General features: G+C 46.1%; 1 protein-coding gene across 1 annotated transcript in view; it reads right to left on the bottom strand.

The window, feature by feature from the left end:
- The window catches only part of LOC8024071 (uncharacterized protein CG43867), a 115894-nt gene that overhangs the window by 22515 nt on the left and 74597 nt on the right, over positions 1-18782 (bottom strand). Inside the window, exons 19-23 of the mRNA XM_029974480.4 lie at positions 17708-17881; positions 13197-13465; positions 10504-10681; positions 8597-8752; positions 6442-6492 (exon numbers count right to left, since the gene is read on the bottom strand). Coding sequence (XP_029830340.2) covers positions 6442-6492; positions 8597-8752; positions 10504-10681; positions 13197-13465; positions 17708-17881 — 828 coding nt within the window. The remainder of the gene's footprint in view (positions 1-6441; positions 6493-8596; positions 8753-10503; positions 10682-13196; positions 13466-17707; positions 17882-18782) is intronic.

Here is an 18782-nt window from a genome sequence, read left to right as displayed (position 1 = left end):
TGGCCGAGAGGAAACGCCATTGCATACTTCTATAAGATTCGTGTTCACTCTAACCGCAAAGGTTCAACGCTAAATCATTTGAGGCCAAATGTTCAAGATACTGAGGGTAATAAATAAGGAGGCCAGCATGGCCTTGCCAAGTCAGTCCCGCCCTAGCTCGAAGCTCAAACATTCTAGGCCAAATGTTCAAGATACCGAGGGCAATAAAAAAGGACGCCAGCGTGGCCTTACCAAGTCAGTCCCGTCCTAGCTCAACGCTCAAACATTCTAGGCCGAGTGTTTGAGATGCTGAGGATAATGAATAAGGAGGCCAGCGTGGCCTTGCCAACACTGTTACGCCAGCCAGCCGTCAAACCGATACCTCGATGCTCGCTTCTGCTTTGTCGACGCTCATTCTTTCTTTTGTTTGTAGCACAAGTTTGCCGATTAAAGGCCCGTTCACACTCTTGCGACCTCTTAAACCTAGGTTCCTTACAACTTCTTAAACCAGAAAACACACTGGTGCCATCTATTGGGAAGCAGTGTAAACTCGGCGGTCCGGCATTTTTTTTTTTATTTCTCGCGCATTATCCTTTCTTTTTTGGCTCGAAAAACTTTTGTCAATTTTATAAACGAGCCTTTCTATGGGTATTACGCACATTTGACCTCGGAAATCCCGCAAAACCTTCGCTCTTGTGAAATGCAGTTCCAGGGTCACCGCATAGATGGCGCCACAATGCCAGTTTGTTCCCTCATTTTAAAAACATTTAGCAAGTTTTAAGAGAAGTCGTCTCTCTCAGTCGTACTCGGTCGCACTCGGTCGCAAGAGTGTGAACGGGCCTTCAAACTTTATTTTCAATTTTACGCTCGTCGATCCTTCTCCATCCGTGACAATACCATCGTACGAGATATGGAAGATGAAAAAGCATTTCCTGCGATATTGAATATATGTGTCTGAATCTGAAATCGCAGGAACAAAATGAATTTAGCAGCGAGATGCCTGCTGGGTGTCGTTACTCTGCAGCGTAGCTTTGTTTGGTGTCTCTAGGCTGTCCCATCCCAGCATTGGCCGAGCATTGCCGATGCTGTTAGACCCTAGCTCGAAACCGATAGATGAGCAACCATCACAAAAGAAGTCGGTTACCCTTTTTTTTTAGTTTTTCTTCGGAGGTTCATTAAAAGAAGCCTCGCGGATTAAGAGAGAAAATGTGGATGAGTGTAGTCACTGACAAGGCGAGGATGGCAACTGGATGTCTCTTTCAAACGCCTCCAGAGTGCGCTAGTTGCCTTCTGCCAGGCATTGGCTGCACGTAGACGCTCAAGACTGACAAAATGCCAAACTGTTATCAAAAAGAGGAAGCTCGCATTGGAGGCAGGACAACTGACACTCCTTCCTGTTGTTCTCATCCTGTCTGTGACTATATTAAATAGATGTTTGTATATACGTCACTTATGCATGGTCTCACTTTTACAGACTTTGTAAACTAAACACTCAGACCTTCTTGAGACATGACTCAATCAACTTCTTTTCAAGTCTGTTAGATTAGAAACTGACGAATGAAGAAAAAATCCAAAAAAATATTTATGGATGCTACCTTTGCCAATGTATCGGTAACTCAACGTCACTTTATTTGATTTTTTGGTTAGCTCAAAGTAAAGGTCCTGGCTTTTTAATGTATGGCACTATAAAACACCATTTGACGTAACATGCAGAGTCATCGACCACCACCCTGACACCTAACATTCGTGAAAAAAAGAGGGGTGAGCCATACCTCGGTGGGTGAGCACAAAAAAATTAGAAAAAGCTAAAAAAAAAAGCTTACTATTTTGTATGTGTCTAGTGCAACTGCAAGGAGTACAATAAACTAAAATCTCTAATTAGTTTCATTGTTTTATACAAACGCTCTCATGAAAGAATGTTTTACTATCGCGAAGTCCGACGCTTGCATATGTGCAATGAACACCGCCGATCGGCATACAACGCAAACGCTTGTTCTCTGAAACCATGTTTTGAAAACCGCTATGTTCCCTTTGTTAGGCTCCCTAGCTTTTGCTGATCTGTAGATAAAGAATAAATGAAGTAAGCAAGGTGACTGAATGAGAAAATAGAAAAGACCAACAGGCGCAACAAGCGAACACGTGGGCAAAAGAAGTGACAAAGACCGAAGCTGGGGAAGCAGGAAAGCTGGCGATCGATCGAGTTGCCAAATAGTTTGGCGTTGGGCCAAGTCGGATGCCTTGTCAATCACAAGGAGCAGGCTCTTGTGCATCTTTCTTATTATGTACATACATGTGTGCATCTGTGCACGGCCTGCTATCAACGTGGGTTGGGGCGGCGTTGCTGCGTGGCATGGACGGCATCACGTAAACAGAGCTGGGACGCTTTACAAACGTCTGTGTGTGGGATTCCAGCAAATCTTTATTTACCCGTAGGCTTTGTCCGAAACATCGCATAACGTTACCATCCGTGGTCGTGACGTTCCAGGAGAAAGAGCGGGTTTGCGGTGACCTTATTTCGATGGAGACGGACTTTGACCTGACATCTTTGACTTTACATTCCGCGACTTTGGGGCCTCGGAAATCAGAAAGGAAATACGTAAAGAAAGTGAAGTGTCTTTCCCTCCTTCATTTTATTTTGTCACGGAACCCTCCAACCATAAGGTCCGTGGCCGCGTCATTTGGGTAAGAGGTGTTTTGCTGCATTGCGGAATCTGCGTTGGAGTATTTGTAGGCACGAGCGATCACTTGGTGTTTCTTTGGGGGAAATCGATATTCGCTAAAAAGTGGGGTAAGCGACGACTCGGGGATAAGCAATGACTCGGAAAATTACAGTACTGCAAATTAAAAGCCCCAAAAATTTTGAGGGGAGCAAGGCGCATTTGTATTGGCTGGACGCCGCATTTCGGAACGATCAACGTTGTAAGCGCCAGTGAGCTATTTTAATTTTCCGAAATCCAAACGGTTGGGGTTCGTCAGCTTGTGCTGTTAACAGTTCGCGCTTCACATCCATCGAAAGCCTTGGCACAGCTCGAGTTGTGCCAAGACGGCGAAAACCACAAAGTCTCAGACCTTGCAAGAATTGTGGAGACGTCGGAAGCACCACCGACAAGCAAACTGCGTCGGCGGTTGCCAGGCATGCTTTCTTCGGCGACTAGAATACAGTAAACTTTCGTTAGTTCGACCTCGATTAATTCTACTTTTCGTTTAATTCGATCGTGTTCAAAAGTCCCGGCAAGCGCCCATACATTTCTATGGGAGGAAAAATTGGAGAGTTTGAATTCGGGAAGACATTGCATCGGATAATTCGTCCCAAGCAAAAGTGCGCAGGCTCAAGTTGCACGGCACCACAGGAGAGAAACCACCAACGTACGGCGAAACACGGGCCCTTTGCTGGAAAGCCGAATGTGCGCCAATATGCGCCTGCCGTTGAGATGGACTGCAGTGATTGGCACGATGACATGAGTTAGCGCAACCAATCTGGCGTGGAGTAGCGCGGAGAACATAGACGTGATCGGGCGCTGAGACAGCATGCGTGCGCGCTCTCAAAGCGGCGTGTAGCATCGTGTGCGGTCCATCTTGAGCGCTGGAAGGTGAGAGTTCTCTTTTCCTTTATTTTGTTGTTATTTTTCTCTGTCGCCGATAGTTTGGCCGCCCGGCGCCAAAGTTGCTCGCTCGTAAAGCTTTCTATGCGCGCTCCCAAAGCGTTTTTCTGTAGCATCATGTAGGGTGCATCTTGCGCGTCAGAAAGCGCGGGTTCTCTTTTCCTTTTTGTTTTTGTTATCTTTCTCTGTCGCCGAAGGTCTGGCTGCCCAGCATCAAAATCAACTCGTAAAATTTACTTTTTTTTTCTTTTTTTTTTTGGGGGGGGGGGGGGGGGTTGTGACGTTTACTTTACTCGCAGAATGAACACACTTTTTTTTCCGAAAAATCGATGCAAAGCTGGGGGAGGCGTTCATTACGCGAAGTAAAATTTTTGCGTCCCTATTTACTCGCATAATGAGGGGACCTTTTATCTTGAAAAATCGAAGTAACTTCTTATTTCTCTGCGCGCTGCGCCCGACCCCTTAACCAAACTAAACTGTGCAAAAAAAAAAAATCCTTTTTTTTTTTTCTTTTAATTTCATGGGTGTTTTTTTTTTTTTTTTTTTTTGCCGCCTTTCGCAAGTTGTTTTGTTCGCTTAGGCGAGGGCTCTCCACTTATCTTCCTTATCCCCTAGCGTGTGGCGCGCGACGCGACTCGCTGTAACCAAACTGCGCAGTGCAAAAAAAAAATAAAAAGAGCTCCTCTTTTTCTTTTGTTTTTTTTCTCAGTTCCGTGGGTTGTTTATTTTTTTTGCCGCCTTTTGCAAGCTGTTTTGAAAGGCTGTTTCGTTTGCTTAGAGGGCTTCTCCGCTCCTCTTTCTTACCTCCTTGCGCGGCGACCCCAGGTAACCAAACTGCGCTGTGCAAAAAAAAGAAAAGAAAAGCTCCTCTTTGTTTTTGTTTTCTCTTAATTCCGTGGGGTTTTTTTTTTCTTTTTTTCGCATTTTGGAGGCTGTTTCGTTCGCGATTCTCTTTCTTACCTCCTTGCACGCGGCGGCGCGCGAACCCAAAATCCAGACTGCGCTTTGTAAAAAAAAAAAAAGCTCCTCTCCATGCTTTTTTTTTTTCTTGCTTCCGTTGGATCTTCGCAAATTTTTTAACGCCTTTTGCAAGGCGTTTTGTTCGCCCCGCTGCCCATGGGCGCGTTCAGTAGCGGCCCCGGAGTCAAGGGGTCACTGACTCTTTCCACTGGACGGCCAAAAGTCACTTCCGGTGCACGTAACTCCGGGGCTTCGGAGTCAAGCTCCGAAGCACCGAGTCCGGAGACGGTGCACGTAGAGTCAAAGGAGCTAAAATGACGTCATTTCCTGACTGGTGACGATTTCCGGCGCTAAAAGAGGAAAAAACAAACAATATGGCGGGATAAGCTGCTTCGGTTCTGTCGCGGGTGCGCGGTTTGCTCGCTTTTGTTAATGAAAAGTGCTCAAGGTAAGACGAATAACGCGTTCGGATATCTTTTTGAGGTAAGGCTCTTTCGGAAAATGCATTGAACCGTATTTTGTTTGGTTTGAATATGCTAATAAACAACGCAAACGTTCATTTGACGCGCCGTGTCTTGATCGCCGTTGCACGGAAACTCGGTACTATTGACGATAGTCCTGTCCGCGCTCAACAGAGAAAAACAGGGTATGAACGCGACTTTGGAAGCCGGTTGGACACTCATGCAGAGCATGATACCGATTAATGTTTTGTTTGCGTAGCTAAATCGGGGTGCACGTTGGCTGAGGCTCGCTTCGGCCGGCAAAACCTTGACCGCCGAGCGCGGCCGAACTTCCCGTGTGTATACAAATACATTTTATAGGAAGTTCGTTACGAAGGGCAGAACAAACTTATGGCCGTATAAAAGTATCGCAACCGGCGGGGTAGATTCGCTGAGCTCTGTATTTTGCGTGTACTGACGACGATTTTTGTCGGCTTTTATAACAGTAGCTGCCTTTGCACCGCCAAGCGAAGGGCTCGATCGCGTTGCATCGCTTCGAACAGCAGCGCTGATGTGTACAATCACCCGCTTTTTCTTCAACGACCTTGTAAAGACTTCTTCAATACCGGCGTCAAATAAAAGCGATCGTGCTCGCCATCGTCTGCTTCCAGTTTATTCGGAGACCGTCTGGCACAGGGGAGGAAGCGGAAGTTGCGTAGAAGCAGGTTTGGAGCCGCGGGTTGTTTTGCCGTTCAGTAGGCGCTCCGATGACTCCGACTCGAGGCACTCCGTTCGGAGGCAAGGGAGGCGCTACTGAACGCGCCCCATGCATTCGCGACCTCGCTGCACCAGGATAGAAAAGTGCGTCCATTTCGCGCGCGTGGGGGGAGGGCATCAAAATTTTGACCTTCGAGTTGGGGGTGCGTTTATTACGCGAGTGAAAAAAAAAGTTGAAATTTTGTGAGCCAACTTGGGGGGTGCGTTCATTACGCGAGTGCGTTCATTGTGCGAGTAAATACGGTAGTTACGTTGTTCTCCGGAGCATGCTTTTAGGTGCGCGTTTTAAGAGCAGACGGCAGCATACCATCCATGAGTACTGTGGACAATAAAGGGAAGTTTAATTTTAACAGTTTTTCTGTCTTTTTTTTTTTAATTCGATCATTCGGATAATTCGACCAAATTTCGAGGTTCCGTCGAGGTCGAACTAACGAAAATTTACTGTACAGTTATGGTTAATTTTGCACATCTCTAACGCAATGAAAACGCTGGGAAATCAAATTTTCTAGTAAGAAAAATATTAAGAGAAGACTGTGCCTGGCTTGACTTTTGAGCATACGCCGGTAGCATCAACAATCACATTTACAGAGCTCTATTTATCTAAGAAATAGACTGCTCGAACACCAACAAACTACAGCACAGCGCTACAACACACTGCTGGCAAGAAAACAGTTTGCATTTACCTTGACCGAGGCATGCTGAAACACCTCGTCAGAAAGCAACGACTCTGGCTTCTGAAAAAAAAAAGTAATAAAGAAAATTAAAATAATGCTGCATACATTTGTATGTATCATATTTGCACAATTCTAACACAACTCAATTCTGACATGAAAGACGATTCAGATTATGGACGATAAGAAAGTGTCTATACTAATGAGACATGACTAATTATGAGCGAATATGGTGGTTATGGCTGAACGTTTTCAAATCGAACATCTAATAGTTTCTCCGAGCCTTTCATTACTGTTGCACTATGCTTAAACGAAAACCCAGCTAAACTCGTGAAAGTTGTCCTCAAGCTAATCTATGTTTATGAAAAGTCTGATGCCTTGGGATGGCAAGTAAATGACGAATGTCACATAAAATTAGACGTATAGAGATACCCAGCTATACCTAATGGATAGCATTACAAATATTGCTGTAACCAAATATTTTTATTCAATCTGGAATTTGAAAGAAAAAAAAAAAACTATCACGACTATGAGTGATGAACACAAATTGTCAGGATAGCTCTGCCAACATATACTCTTACATAACAGTCACAGCTTAATTTTGAAACTTTTACTGCACTGTAGATATCAACACTGACAAAGTTTGTTCCTTTTCAAATACACCAGGGAAAATGCACCATCCCAATTTGGCCATGTGCTTTTCTCCACCAGAGATGACTGCATCGAAATAAGAGTAACTGTGCTGACGTGTGGTGAATGATAAGGGTAGAGAAACCTTCAGACCTTATCGTCCCTGTCCTTTTCTTTTGTTCTCATCTCAAGTGTTCTCTACCACGACTGTATTGACAGCCACAAACTATTCGCTTCGCTTCGAAATTATTGTATTCGATTTGAAATTATTCATACAACCGAACTGTTTGCTGCAAATGAAAAAATCCCTATTCACACATCCCTAATATCCAGCAAGGTGCCAGCAACAGAAGTCGACAGGCCGAATGCCAGCCGAGCCTCTTCCTCGAGCGCCTGCCTGTTACTCCCGGCAAAGGTAAAACCTCGCGTATTCAGACGTGCAGCAGAGCTCTGCTCTGTCAGCAAGCGTCCTCCGGGCTCCCCCAGAGAAAAAGTGCAAGAAAGAGCAACGGAAAAGCAGAGAGAAAAAAATTAAGCACACTCCTTTGCCGCAACTGGATGAGGTAGTTCCGAGTGTTTGGTTCTTTTTCGCCACGAGCTCGTGCAAGGGCTCTGTTTGGCATTGCCGCAATCCAATTGTTCCGTTTTCCGCGCGCTTCGTCTGCTGCGTCTCGTGCTCCAACGAGCTCCGAGAAAAGTCGCACTTACACTGCAGCCAGCCACGGAAGACGGCACTCACGAGTAAGACGTTCATGGAGCACTCACGTGCTTACCTTGCACCATCCATGTGTGTACACAGTTTGTCCACACTAACGCATCACATTCTGTTGCCACTGCCTTTGCCATGCTAACGTAGGAAAGAGGTGACCCTTTTTTCTTTTCTTTTTTTTACATGCATCGGTATATATGAGCGAGCGACGAAAACAGTGTCTTACTTTCTAAAATAACTTTCTGATGGCATGTAAGCTTTTTTTGTTTAGGCAAATTTTGTTTCGGTATATGCACCTTCGTTGTTACATAATGGCAAATCTATCTTTTTCAATGTCGCACTTCGTGGCAAGCACCAAAATCTAAAAATTTCCAATGAACTCGGCATTCAATCGCGAAAACAAGGGAGTTACAGTCCCGAGCAAACAAAGGCTGAGTAAGGTCGCCCAAAAGAGTGACCTCGGGGTGTGAGGTCGAGGTGCCACCGCATAACACCGCATCTCGAAAAGTACAATGGAAGTAATATGCCATAGGTTGGATTTATATTCTTTCCCATAAAGTATAACGTAATAGTAATATTAATATGAATTTTGGTTCAAGAGAGACACGGCACTGCAGAAAGGTGGTTAGCTGGTACCATTAAGGCACCCGATGCCACATCTAATGGCGACATGATGACATAGTGTATAGATGACACGTATCTTTTATAAATGAATATTCTTCTCGGAGCGTAATGCAGTGCTACTGAGACCAAAATTTGCATTTGGCATGAGGAGAAAAATTCCTGGCACTCAAAAGGCGTAGCGCCCCACCGTAGCAGCGTCCCCACCTTGGTGGAGAGGTTGAGGCAGTGCTCGATGCCCTTGTCGATGGGGTCGTCGCTGTACAGAGCAAAGCCCGACTGCGACGTGTCTCGCATGCCTGCCTCTGCGTTCAGCGTCCCGATGAACTCCTCCACCGTCGTGGAGCCGTCAAACCCCACCACCTGCAATTGTGGAGGACGACGGAAAGTCGGGTCGGATCGTGACCGTATGACCGTGCTCGCTCGCGAAGAGCAGGGTGCCTCGGAAAACAAATTACGACGTTTTCTTCACCCCGATTAAACACCCACCCATGATGAAGAAAGAAACTGAGCAAAATATTGAGATGCAACGGTAAAAGTTTATCACAAATGAGCAATCAACATCATGGCACTCGCTATCAACCATATGAAAAGGGAACTGGTACCGGAGATCGCAGATGCGGCGAATTGCCATTTCATGACACAACAGACACGTGGGAACCCGCTATGAGCGTGTGTGTCTAGCCAGAACATCTGGACGGGCAATCTCTCGGTGTAGGCATCTATACGAGATTGTACCGAAAGCATCGGCGAGCGTCCGGTCTCCGTCCAAATGTTGTGCTAGTTGTCTGGACCAGCCCTCAAAGCCTGTCGTTATCTAAATAAATGCTTATGAGCAATTTTCGAAATTTTACAAAAAGAATATGGTGACCGAAGAAAGTATGCGAGTATATGAAGAAGAATAAAGTCTTCTACCAAAAACAAACCTAATTCTTTCTTCAAAAATTAAAAGAAACATTGCTTATAACCTTTTATTTAGATAACAGCAAGTTTTGAGAATTTGGTATCTGATGAGGACCGCCAGTGCTGCATGAAGATGGGAGTGATCATTCGGTGATGCACAGTTTATTCTTGCAATAAAAAAAAAACTTAATCATCTTTTTCTTCTTTTTTTTTTCCCCTTTACACTCAAGAGTTAGCACTGCGCTTTATTTATAACTCTAGATCAATCACATCAGTTACCGAATCGCGACAATAAATAGCCTTAGAGTGCTCTTTTCAATTATTGATGATATCCAAAAGTTCAACAAAGAACGACATATACTATTTTCTGTCCCCCATATCAGAAAAAAGCTAAACAAGCATTTTGATCCACTAGTCTCCAGATATTTTGAAATTCTCGTTTTTGAAATCTCTACATGACTGGGATAGCCTGCATGGAAGAGAAGTCGAAAATTCAGGGCGTATCTTTATTTGCAAAAAAAAAAAAAAAAGCTTCCCTCAAACATGCTGTTGTAATGTTGTACTTGCGATTATGTGTTCTACCCAATTTATACCCATTCATGCTTTCTTTTTTTTTTTCAGTTGGTTGCTGGCAGTATAATGTAAACAAATAAATAAATAAACAGACTCAGTTGCACATGCAGCGTCTTCTTTTATCAGCTACCTGAACTAACTACGTTCTTAGACTACCGGGACTTGACTCTTTCTGGCACAATCTTTATTTTCTAAATTATGAAGCTGAAGCCGAAAACCAATGTTCAGATTTCTCTGATTGCCGGTGGCCTGCTGAAAAACTCAAAGGTCAAGCGGGCAGTCTACAAAACCGAGTACGTCGCGCACCTTTCTCGTACCGCCGGGTCAAACTTCCCGGCACTAGTTTCGTGCCGCCAAGCTTCTCCCGACACGTCGAGAATGAGCTGAGCTGACGAAATTATGTCTGCCAGCACGTTTTCAGCAATACCGGTAGAGCCATTCAGTCTAAAAAAAATGGTTAAAACAAAATTTTAAAATTCTGCAACTGCACAAACCAATTATTCCGAGTACTAGTTCGGCCACGTCCGTCGACGTGTTAAAGCGAATTTGAGGCAAATCGGCGACCATCTTGATTTCGACGGAGCTCTGCGGCGACTCGGTCGTCCCAAGCCCCGTGCTGCAGAGCCTTGGATGCCCACCAGGTAGGTGGAGTTGAGGAAGTGTACGGGGATGCTGTGCGGGTTGGAGTGGTGGAAGGGGTTCTTGAGCAGGATGCTGAGCACCTCCATCCGAGAGGGCTTGCACTCTCGCTCCCCTGCACCCAGGGCTCGCTCCAGGGCGCGCTGGCAGAACACGGCGTACTTGCCCGGCTCCGTCCTGCGAGCGCACCGACGGGGTTTCACGCACCTTAAGGCACTTTCTTAGATTGCGCTTCTATAGAGCTCGCTCGACGTACATGCCGGGACGCGATGAGCATCCTAGAAAACCCGAAATTACGTTCGTGTCTGGCCGTCTTCTTTATTTAAAAATGCAACCATTAAGCCTCTTTTCTGAGATATATCCCGAAAAGAGGGGTGCATCGCGATATCGTCTTTGTAGTACAAACTCAACCTACCATAAAGTACCGAGCAAGCGCTCGTGCAGAAGTTGGAGATCAGAGTAAAAAATATGGGGATAAGTGCTTGTTACCGTATAAACCTGAATACATGTCTAACTTTTTGGAGGGAATGCACGATAAAAAATTGACCCTTGTCCTACGTTTCGGCCATTGACAAAAAAGCCGCAAAGAAGTCTGGCAACTATGGGTGCCTGAGGCCGACATTTTCTTTTTTCTCGCGCTCCTTTTGTTCCCGTGTCGCTATCGTCAGTGCTGCTTTCCGAGCGAGAATGAGCGCAAGTAGACGCCGTCTAAGATGATAGAAAGGCTGTTTCATTCTGGTACTCGCACGTCAAACTTTGCTGCTTCACACTGACGCATAAGCGCGAAGGTTCACCGCTTTGACCTGGCTTCTCAGAGAGGCATTTGATACGGAGGAGTGCTTTGGTTTGCTCAGAAGTCACGGAAGCTCGCTGGGGTGGGCGCTTGGTAGGCCATTTGTCCATATGGATTTCAAATGTTTCAACAGTAGGTACTAGGCGCTTATAGGCATATGCTCAGTATTTTAAAAGTTATCTTTAAAATGGTATTTTAAAATGCAAAACCAACTAGCCCAACTCACCACTGTACTCGGTATTTTACGGTGTCTGCACCAGAAAAGCGACCCTCAGAATCGTGCGTGGCCTTTTTTCTATTAAAATTGCGACGAAAAGTTTAAACACACTTCTCTTCGCAAGATAGATCTCTGAAAAAAAAAAAAAGGGTGCAGTGACGTTTGCTGCATTTTTAATAGGAAAAACGTCCAAGCATGATTCTAAATGTTGCTTTTCTAGGATGCCTGGTATGGGCATCCTAGAAAAGATTGATCTTGCACCATAAAAAGATAATCTCAATAAAACCACTTTAGTACCATATCAAAGGGGTATTGTGCCACTGGCATTCCTTTGTTTGGTGTTTTTAATGAACACCTTGAGTTTAAAAAAATGGTGAGGACCAAAACTAAGAGTTTGAATAACTTTGCAAAAACAAATTATTTCAAAGGAATACAACTGGTTCAGCCATATCTATTTACATAGTGAGCCAATTTTGAGGTATATCAACCACCAAGAAAAATTAGGCACTCTATATGGGCCTTGAATGATCTCCACCTGATTGCCGAGCTTCAGCGAGAGAGAGGTGCACTTTTGTACATGTCTCGTTAATATGGAGATCCAGGAAAGTCAGCCATAATGCGACTTTTCCGTAATAATGAATCGAAGTCAAGATTAGAGCCAACAGTAAACAACCTTTGCTACAAAAGCCTGCACATCATAGACCCAGGTCGCAACCTTAACTACTTCTCAGTGGTAACGAAAGTGCGCTGCCTCCACTTTTATGCACATGGCGTACCTATGACCTATGAATGTTCTTCAAATTTGTCATCGGCAGCTGCGACACACGCAGGGAGAGAAGGGCAAGGGAGCCATTTTGCCCGACAACAAGCAGTAATGAAGCTCTAGGTGTACTTTGTGACCCAAGGGAATCCCAAATCTTCCTTGGCATTTGTGGACTGTATTCGAAAAGCTTTCATCCCCAATGATGAGCCAGAAATGCTTCTATTGGCCCAGTCGGTGTTCCCAAACTAACTGTCTACAGTCCAGACTACGGGTTTCTACATTAAGTAGGCAGAACCGTACGGGAACAGAGCAGTCCCCAAAAAGTTTGTCCCGACAGTGGAGCGTTTGCATTAATGGAGGTCCCCACCGCCACGTGGACGGGGGAGTTGGCAACGCACGAGGCTGCCACGCGTAGAAACGGGATTCAAACCACGCTTGTCCCAGATCTTTCTTTCATTAATTTGTTCTCCTCCGGAAAGTTGCGGCCCGTTCTCAGCCGTTGTCGAGCGTCCCGGTCTGGAAAGTCCCCAAACCTACCATGTGCGTAAAAGCGGCAGTAACTAGCCGCTTTGGGACAGCCGCCCTTCCCTCCTTGATGCAAGGCACGTGGCAAATTCTCTTAACGTTCGTTGGCTCAAGCTCGCCTCATGAAACATTTATTTCGAGTCTTACGTTCATCTACCATTTTCCATCCGCGACAATATTAAGGAGACATGAGCGTAACTATGTGTTGCATATCCTCGACCCTCGTGCGATACCCGTACGGGCCCTCGAGATTTAATGAAAGATGACGACGACAAAGACGAATCGAAGAGCCTCCAACGACATCTCGCTCTTCCTCGCCCTTCGTACAGTGCCCGCACGGGCGGGTTAACGAATCGCGTCGACGAGGACGACGAGAAACTGGGAGGCCCCTCACTTGGTGTCCGCGTTCCTGTGCAGGTGTGCCCTGAGGTACCAGAGGGTGCGGTTACGGGGCGGGAAGAGGCTGACGGCCAGGGCCAGCAACTGCCAGCCTTGGATCAACACGAAGGGGGGCGGGTTCTGCTTGCCCTCTGCGGGGCCCTTGGGGCTGCCCCCCTTCTCCGGGGATGGGGCGAGCTGGGACGTGGGGGAGCCCTTGTCTCCCGACGAACTCGAGGCGGTGTCGCACAGGAACAGCGACTGGGTGGCGCACAGCAGCAGCTGCTGTGAGGACCGACGCGAGACGGCTGTCAAGCGTTCGTTCAAGCATTCTTCTACCAGAGAGGGCTCCATCAAACATCACAACAATACGCTAGAACAGTGGTTCTCAAATGGGGGTCCGCGAACCCTTTGGGGTGCGCAAAGGCACTCGAGGGGTCCGTGAAGCCTTGCCTCATCAGTCAAGTCCCGCAACAAAAGTTGTCTTTTTTCAGGTCAAAAATACTTTTTTCTTTTCAAATTTCGAGCGAGTTTTCTTGTGCATATGTCAATAAGAGAAGTCTACTTCACACAAGACCATTTAATATATAATTATTATATTGAACCTATAATGTTTCTCTCCCCTCACCGCAAACAGGGTCCTCAGTCATATCCGCCGATCCACAAGGGGTCCGCGAAACATCTATGGTTGAGAACCACTGCGCTAAAACCTTGTTAGCCCTTTGAGTGCAGGGTGTTTTTGTTTTTTTTTTCCTGCACATCGAACACAAAGTTTGGTCCCGCGAAGAAAAAGAAAATCTGTAGTGTTCTTTAAGGCGTAGATCTATCGATCAAAGACAAAGCTATCTATGGGCTCAAAGTTAATAATCAATGCCCACATGCCTCCCACCTATGTTATATTTTACCAAATCATACTTTTGGAGACAGGGTACTATGCAGAGCGGTGCCCCGGCCTCGCACCCTGGGGTCACTCTTTTCGAATGGCCTCGGACAGCATTTTTCATTTGGAACTGAGACTTCCTCATTTAGTTTATTACTCAATTACTTTACTAATAACTTCTAGATCTCAGCGTTCGCCACGAAGCACAAGGTTGAGTGACGCAGATTCGCCTTTCTGGAACCAAGAAGGACCAAGCCGTGATGGAAGTCTCCCAAACAAAACTTTCCAAGGTAAGATCAACGAGGGTTATTTCGAGACAAAACATTACTCTACACGTAAAAATAAAATCGACAACTCAGTTGGGACGGGCAGGGAGCAAATTGAGACTGAAACCTGCACAGGAGTGTGCTCAAATATGCTTGAATGTGGCACTCCAAGTCTTACTACTGTTGTACGTAGGGTGACCACCTTCCTGAGGGCGAAATGAGGGATGGGGGGGGGGGGGAAGGGAAGGAGAGGGAGGGACTAAGAGGAGGACAGTATTTTCACGACTCAAGATAAACGTATTAAAAAAATTCACCATCACGCACACCCCAAAATCCTATGATGTCCGAAAGCATATTATACACCTAAACTTGCGTGGCGGCAATTAAGCTAAAATTATTTTCAGTCGCAGTGATACATTTTGTGTGTAATTGTAATGGAAAATATTATATTACGGTTGTATGTCTAAGTTGTAAGACTAAGTTGTATGTCTAAGACATACAACTTAGATATTAGTGTGTCGAAGTCGAAAACATAAAAATCGACTGCAGCAGACCCCAATGCATGAAAGGGAAATAAGAAACAGTAAATCTTTTCCGGCTTATTGTTTCCCGACGATACTTACTCTTATACTAACATGCTCTTGCATAAAATTAGAACCTTGTGTTGTTTTTTCGACCTTTGTGAATTGCAGGGTCTTTGCCTTGTGTGGTCGTCTTCACAAAAAAAAAAAAAGCGTTCCGGAACAACTCTTTCAGATTGCACAGTATGATTTGCAAATAATTACAATGGTTATTTTTCAACTTTAGGAGAGCAATTTTCGCTCGCAGTATTTTGCCATCAAGGGGAGAGGTGCAACGGCACATGCATGTCCGTCTCCTGCAAGAACGATGGTCGCTTTCCGCAGTGCTTGTATAGGAAATGGCACACCATCGAGATTCACAAGTTTATTAATGACCCTCGCGCTACCCCGTGGCCCGCTCTTCAAAAGCGCCATAATTTGGGTAGTGAATGCTACGACAATGTGAAATGCGGAACATTTTAAAGATTTTGGTACTTCTTGCAGGACGCGGAACAGTCCCGCGAGTCGCGGGACGGGTGGTCACCCTAGTTGTACGCATGGCCATTTGGTGGAGCAGTTATTCCCCATGCTGGGCACAGGCTTCAATGCTTGTCACCGCCTTTTCTATTCTTTCGTCAACAATGCCAGAACGTTAAAGTGTATTAGACTTCTGTTGCTTCCGCTTTCATTCGTCCATTAGCAATACCGGAACATTCCTGCACAATTGATCCCTGTCGTCACCTCTATTCTCTTACTAGCAATTCCAGAATGTGCCAGTGCAATCAACCTCTGCCACCACCTCTTTTAGCGATGCTGGGGAGATTTTGGGGGGTTAATGGCGCAAAAGCTACGAGGCCATCTGCGCCAAACTAATTGTAAGGATCATTGTATTAAAGGAAAAGTTTTACAAAAGATTGACCAAAAGGCTAGAGTCGGTGTAAAAGGCCAATACTGCTAAGAAATTCCATTACCCGTTCAAAAGAGACAGCGATGCTGGAACACTCCAGTGCATTATATCAGAAGATCATATATGTTCTGGACTAGGGTTTCTATCACGGTGGGCGGCACTGGCTCTGCTGGCCACCGCTCCGGCTGACCGCATATTGCACTGACAGACAGCCCGCCGCTCAATTATACCACAAGATGACAATGCGATTTTGCCTGAGCACATGGCTGCAGATTGTTGTACTCAGCAGGCCTGCACACCGCCACATTACCGCATGTTATCCCATCGCCCACTGCTGCCACTCTTTCAAACAAGGAGAGCGGAACCGCAGAGCGCCGCCGGCAGTAAAGAGAAGGAAGGGAAGGAAGATGAGGCGGGGGGGGTGGGGGGGGGGGGGTGGGTGTTCAGTTGAGAAGAAACACAAAAGAAGCAGACACCACAAAAGCGCATCGCGCAGCAGTTCTCTCCGCAGGCAGTGAGTGCCAGAAAGCAGCAAGCCAAGACGACTTTTCTTTCACTGCTCAATGCTTGCTCGCGCCGTGGCTTGCTTTATCCTCACCTCTTCGCTCACTCCCCATCTTTCCTTCCCCACTTTTTTTTTTTTTTTTCTGGCATTTTGGTTTTGGTTTTATTACCGTGGTGTGCCGGCAATCACAGGGCCGCAAAGTTAGAGGACCTATGCAAAGTGCCTTCTGTCGGCAAGCCAGATCGTGCTGCGTTGCGAACTGCACGCCCCACCACCGCCGCCGCTCATATTGTGGTTAAATTCCAGATGAGAACCCTGTCCTGGACGTAGATTTGAACTTGCAAACCCTGCAAAACCTTTGGTCCAGTGAAGGGGTGTCCAAACAGGACACTACAAAATGCACGACTCCGACAAATCGTGAAAATTGAAGCGGACGCTTCTATTTTTACGATCTGTCAGAGTCGTGAAAATGTTTGCAGGAGTCGTGAAAATTTTTACGATCACGACCGCTCTCCTCGCCTCCTCCACTTTTCTTTGACGTCACACGCCACCTGTATCTGGCTCACCTCGCCAACGACCTCGCGTACCGTTGTCGCCTCGGCTCGAAGGCCAAGGGGGTCCGGCTTCGGGTGGATTTGGGACATTCCTGCGTCCAAGGGTGCGTTTCGCCCGCCTCGGATCTGCTTTCTTTGTCGAGATTCACTTCCGTCGTGATGGCGTCCGACGCGGTTCCGTATTGTGAGCGGAGGCCTTGAGCGATTGACCGACAGCCAACAGAGCGTGTGAGTGGCTCTCCGGACCCACGTGATGAGCAGAGCAAGGCCGCCGTGGAGGAAGCGAGGGGGAGATTTGACGGAGGGAAGTTTCCCCCCGGGAAGAATTGACGGAGGGAAATTTCCCTCCGACGGCCGGAAGCGGATCGCGGCAGAGCACGGCACGATTTGCCGAAGTCGTGAGTTTTGTAGTATCCTGTTTGGACAGGCCTTTACATGTAGATCAGAATGCTGCCTCGGTGGTTCCGAGGCAAAGCACCGGCCTACAGATAACCAGGTGGCGGGTTTGAATCCCGACAAGGGGCTCGCAATATAACGGAGGCATATTCGGTTGCACGTCAAAAGATCTCCAGGTGGTCGAAATGAATCCTCAGTCCTCCGCTGGGGCGTGCCAGATGCTCTTCGTTGATTCGGCACATAAAACCCCCACATTCGAATGATTGGTTTGATTTTATTGATTGCAGATCAGAAGTGCTGCAGGAACATCCGGTCAGCGCAGTGCACAGCCAGCACAGTGCAGCTGAATACATATGACCCAGTTGTTAGCTTCCGTTAAAATGCTGCATTAGAAAGTGTCAACAGGGTTCTACCGTACCATGACTGCTTCCCTGTCACCCTGCATAGATGGCTGCCCACCTGGACTCCCAGCTTGTGGTGGGAGTGGCGCGAGGTCTGCTTGATCAGCTGGCAGAAGAGCTCGTTCTGGAGCTCCGGCTGCCCCAGGCACTGGGCCAGGGCATTCTGCGCCAGCGCCACGTGGTAGTCGATGCCGGACGCGTCCAGGGGCACCGAGATGAACAGCTGGATCGACTGGCCAGAAATCAATCGCCCAGTTGGAGCACGCTCTGCCAAATTCATGCCTCTCAAGTTTTCCAGGTTTTCCCCGAATATTTTAATGAAGGGGGAACACTACACAGAAAGAAAAAAAAATTCTGCAAAAAACATTGATTCTGAAAAATGACATATTTACATCCATCAACATCTAGAGAGTATTCCCAGAAAGTTTAATTAGTTTACACTACATAGTTAATTCTTTTATAAATTATTTTCTGTCCACCAAAGCTAAAAAAAAAAGGTCGACTTGGGAGCACCTTGAACGAATTTTTCTCCGTACCCCTTTTTGATATAAATTCCATTTTAGTCAATTTATCGTTTGATAATGGCAACACAGGGAAGGCTCGTTCTTCACTTTTCCTGAGTGAAATTTAATAAAGAATGCAGCTATGGAAATTTTTTGTCACTTTACGCATGTCTTTTATAAAAAATCTTGACATTTTGTCCAAGACACTGAAGACCGAAAAGTTGGGCACTTTTGCACAACAGAAAATTTATAGAAATAAATGACTTTTACAAAAATCTTTTCATAGCCGCACCCCCTAGGTATTCTGCTACATAACTAGCGAATAAAAATCTGGAATATTGTGATAGTTTTCTGACAATAGATTAACTAAATAAACAATGTAGGCATGTTGCTGATAAAAGCCTGCTCTACTTTCCTTCTCACTTAACCGACAGACCTGAAATTTTGTTATGCACCCTCTAGCATTACCTCCAGCCCACCCTGTAAGTTTCATTAATTTTAAGCCAGGGGTTCTAAAGTTGACCCTCCCAGGGGGTGTGCCCCCAAAGGGGAGGCTCTGCTCTTTGAAGCAAAAAAGTTTCACAAACACATTTTTTTAATTGTAATTTTTTGAAGATGAACAGGCACTTA

The sequence above is a fragment of the Ixodes scapularis genome, unplaced genomic scaffold (genome assembly GCF_016920785.2).
Source record: "Ixodes scapularis isolate PalLabHiFi unplaced genomic scaffold, ASM1692078v2 PGA_scaffold4__175_contigs__length_147842914, whole genome shotgun sequence".
Lineage (NCBI taxonomy): Eukaryota > Metazoa > Arthropoda > Arachnida > Ixodida > Ixodidae > Ixodes > Ixodes scapularis.
The sequence above is the reverse complement of the archived record's forward strand: the minus strand, read 5'-3'. Positions and strand labels throughout refer to the sequence as shown.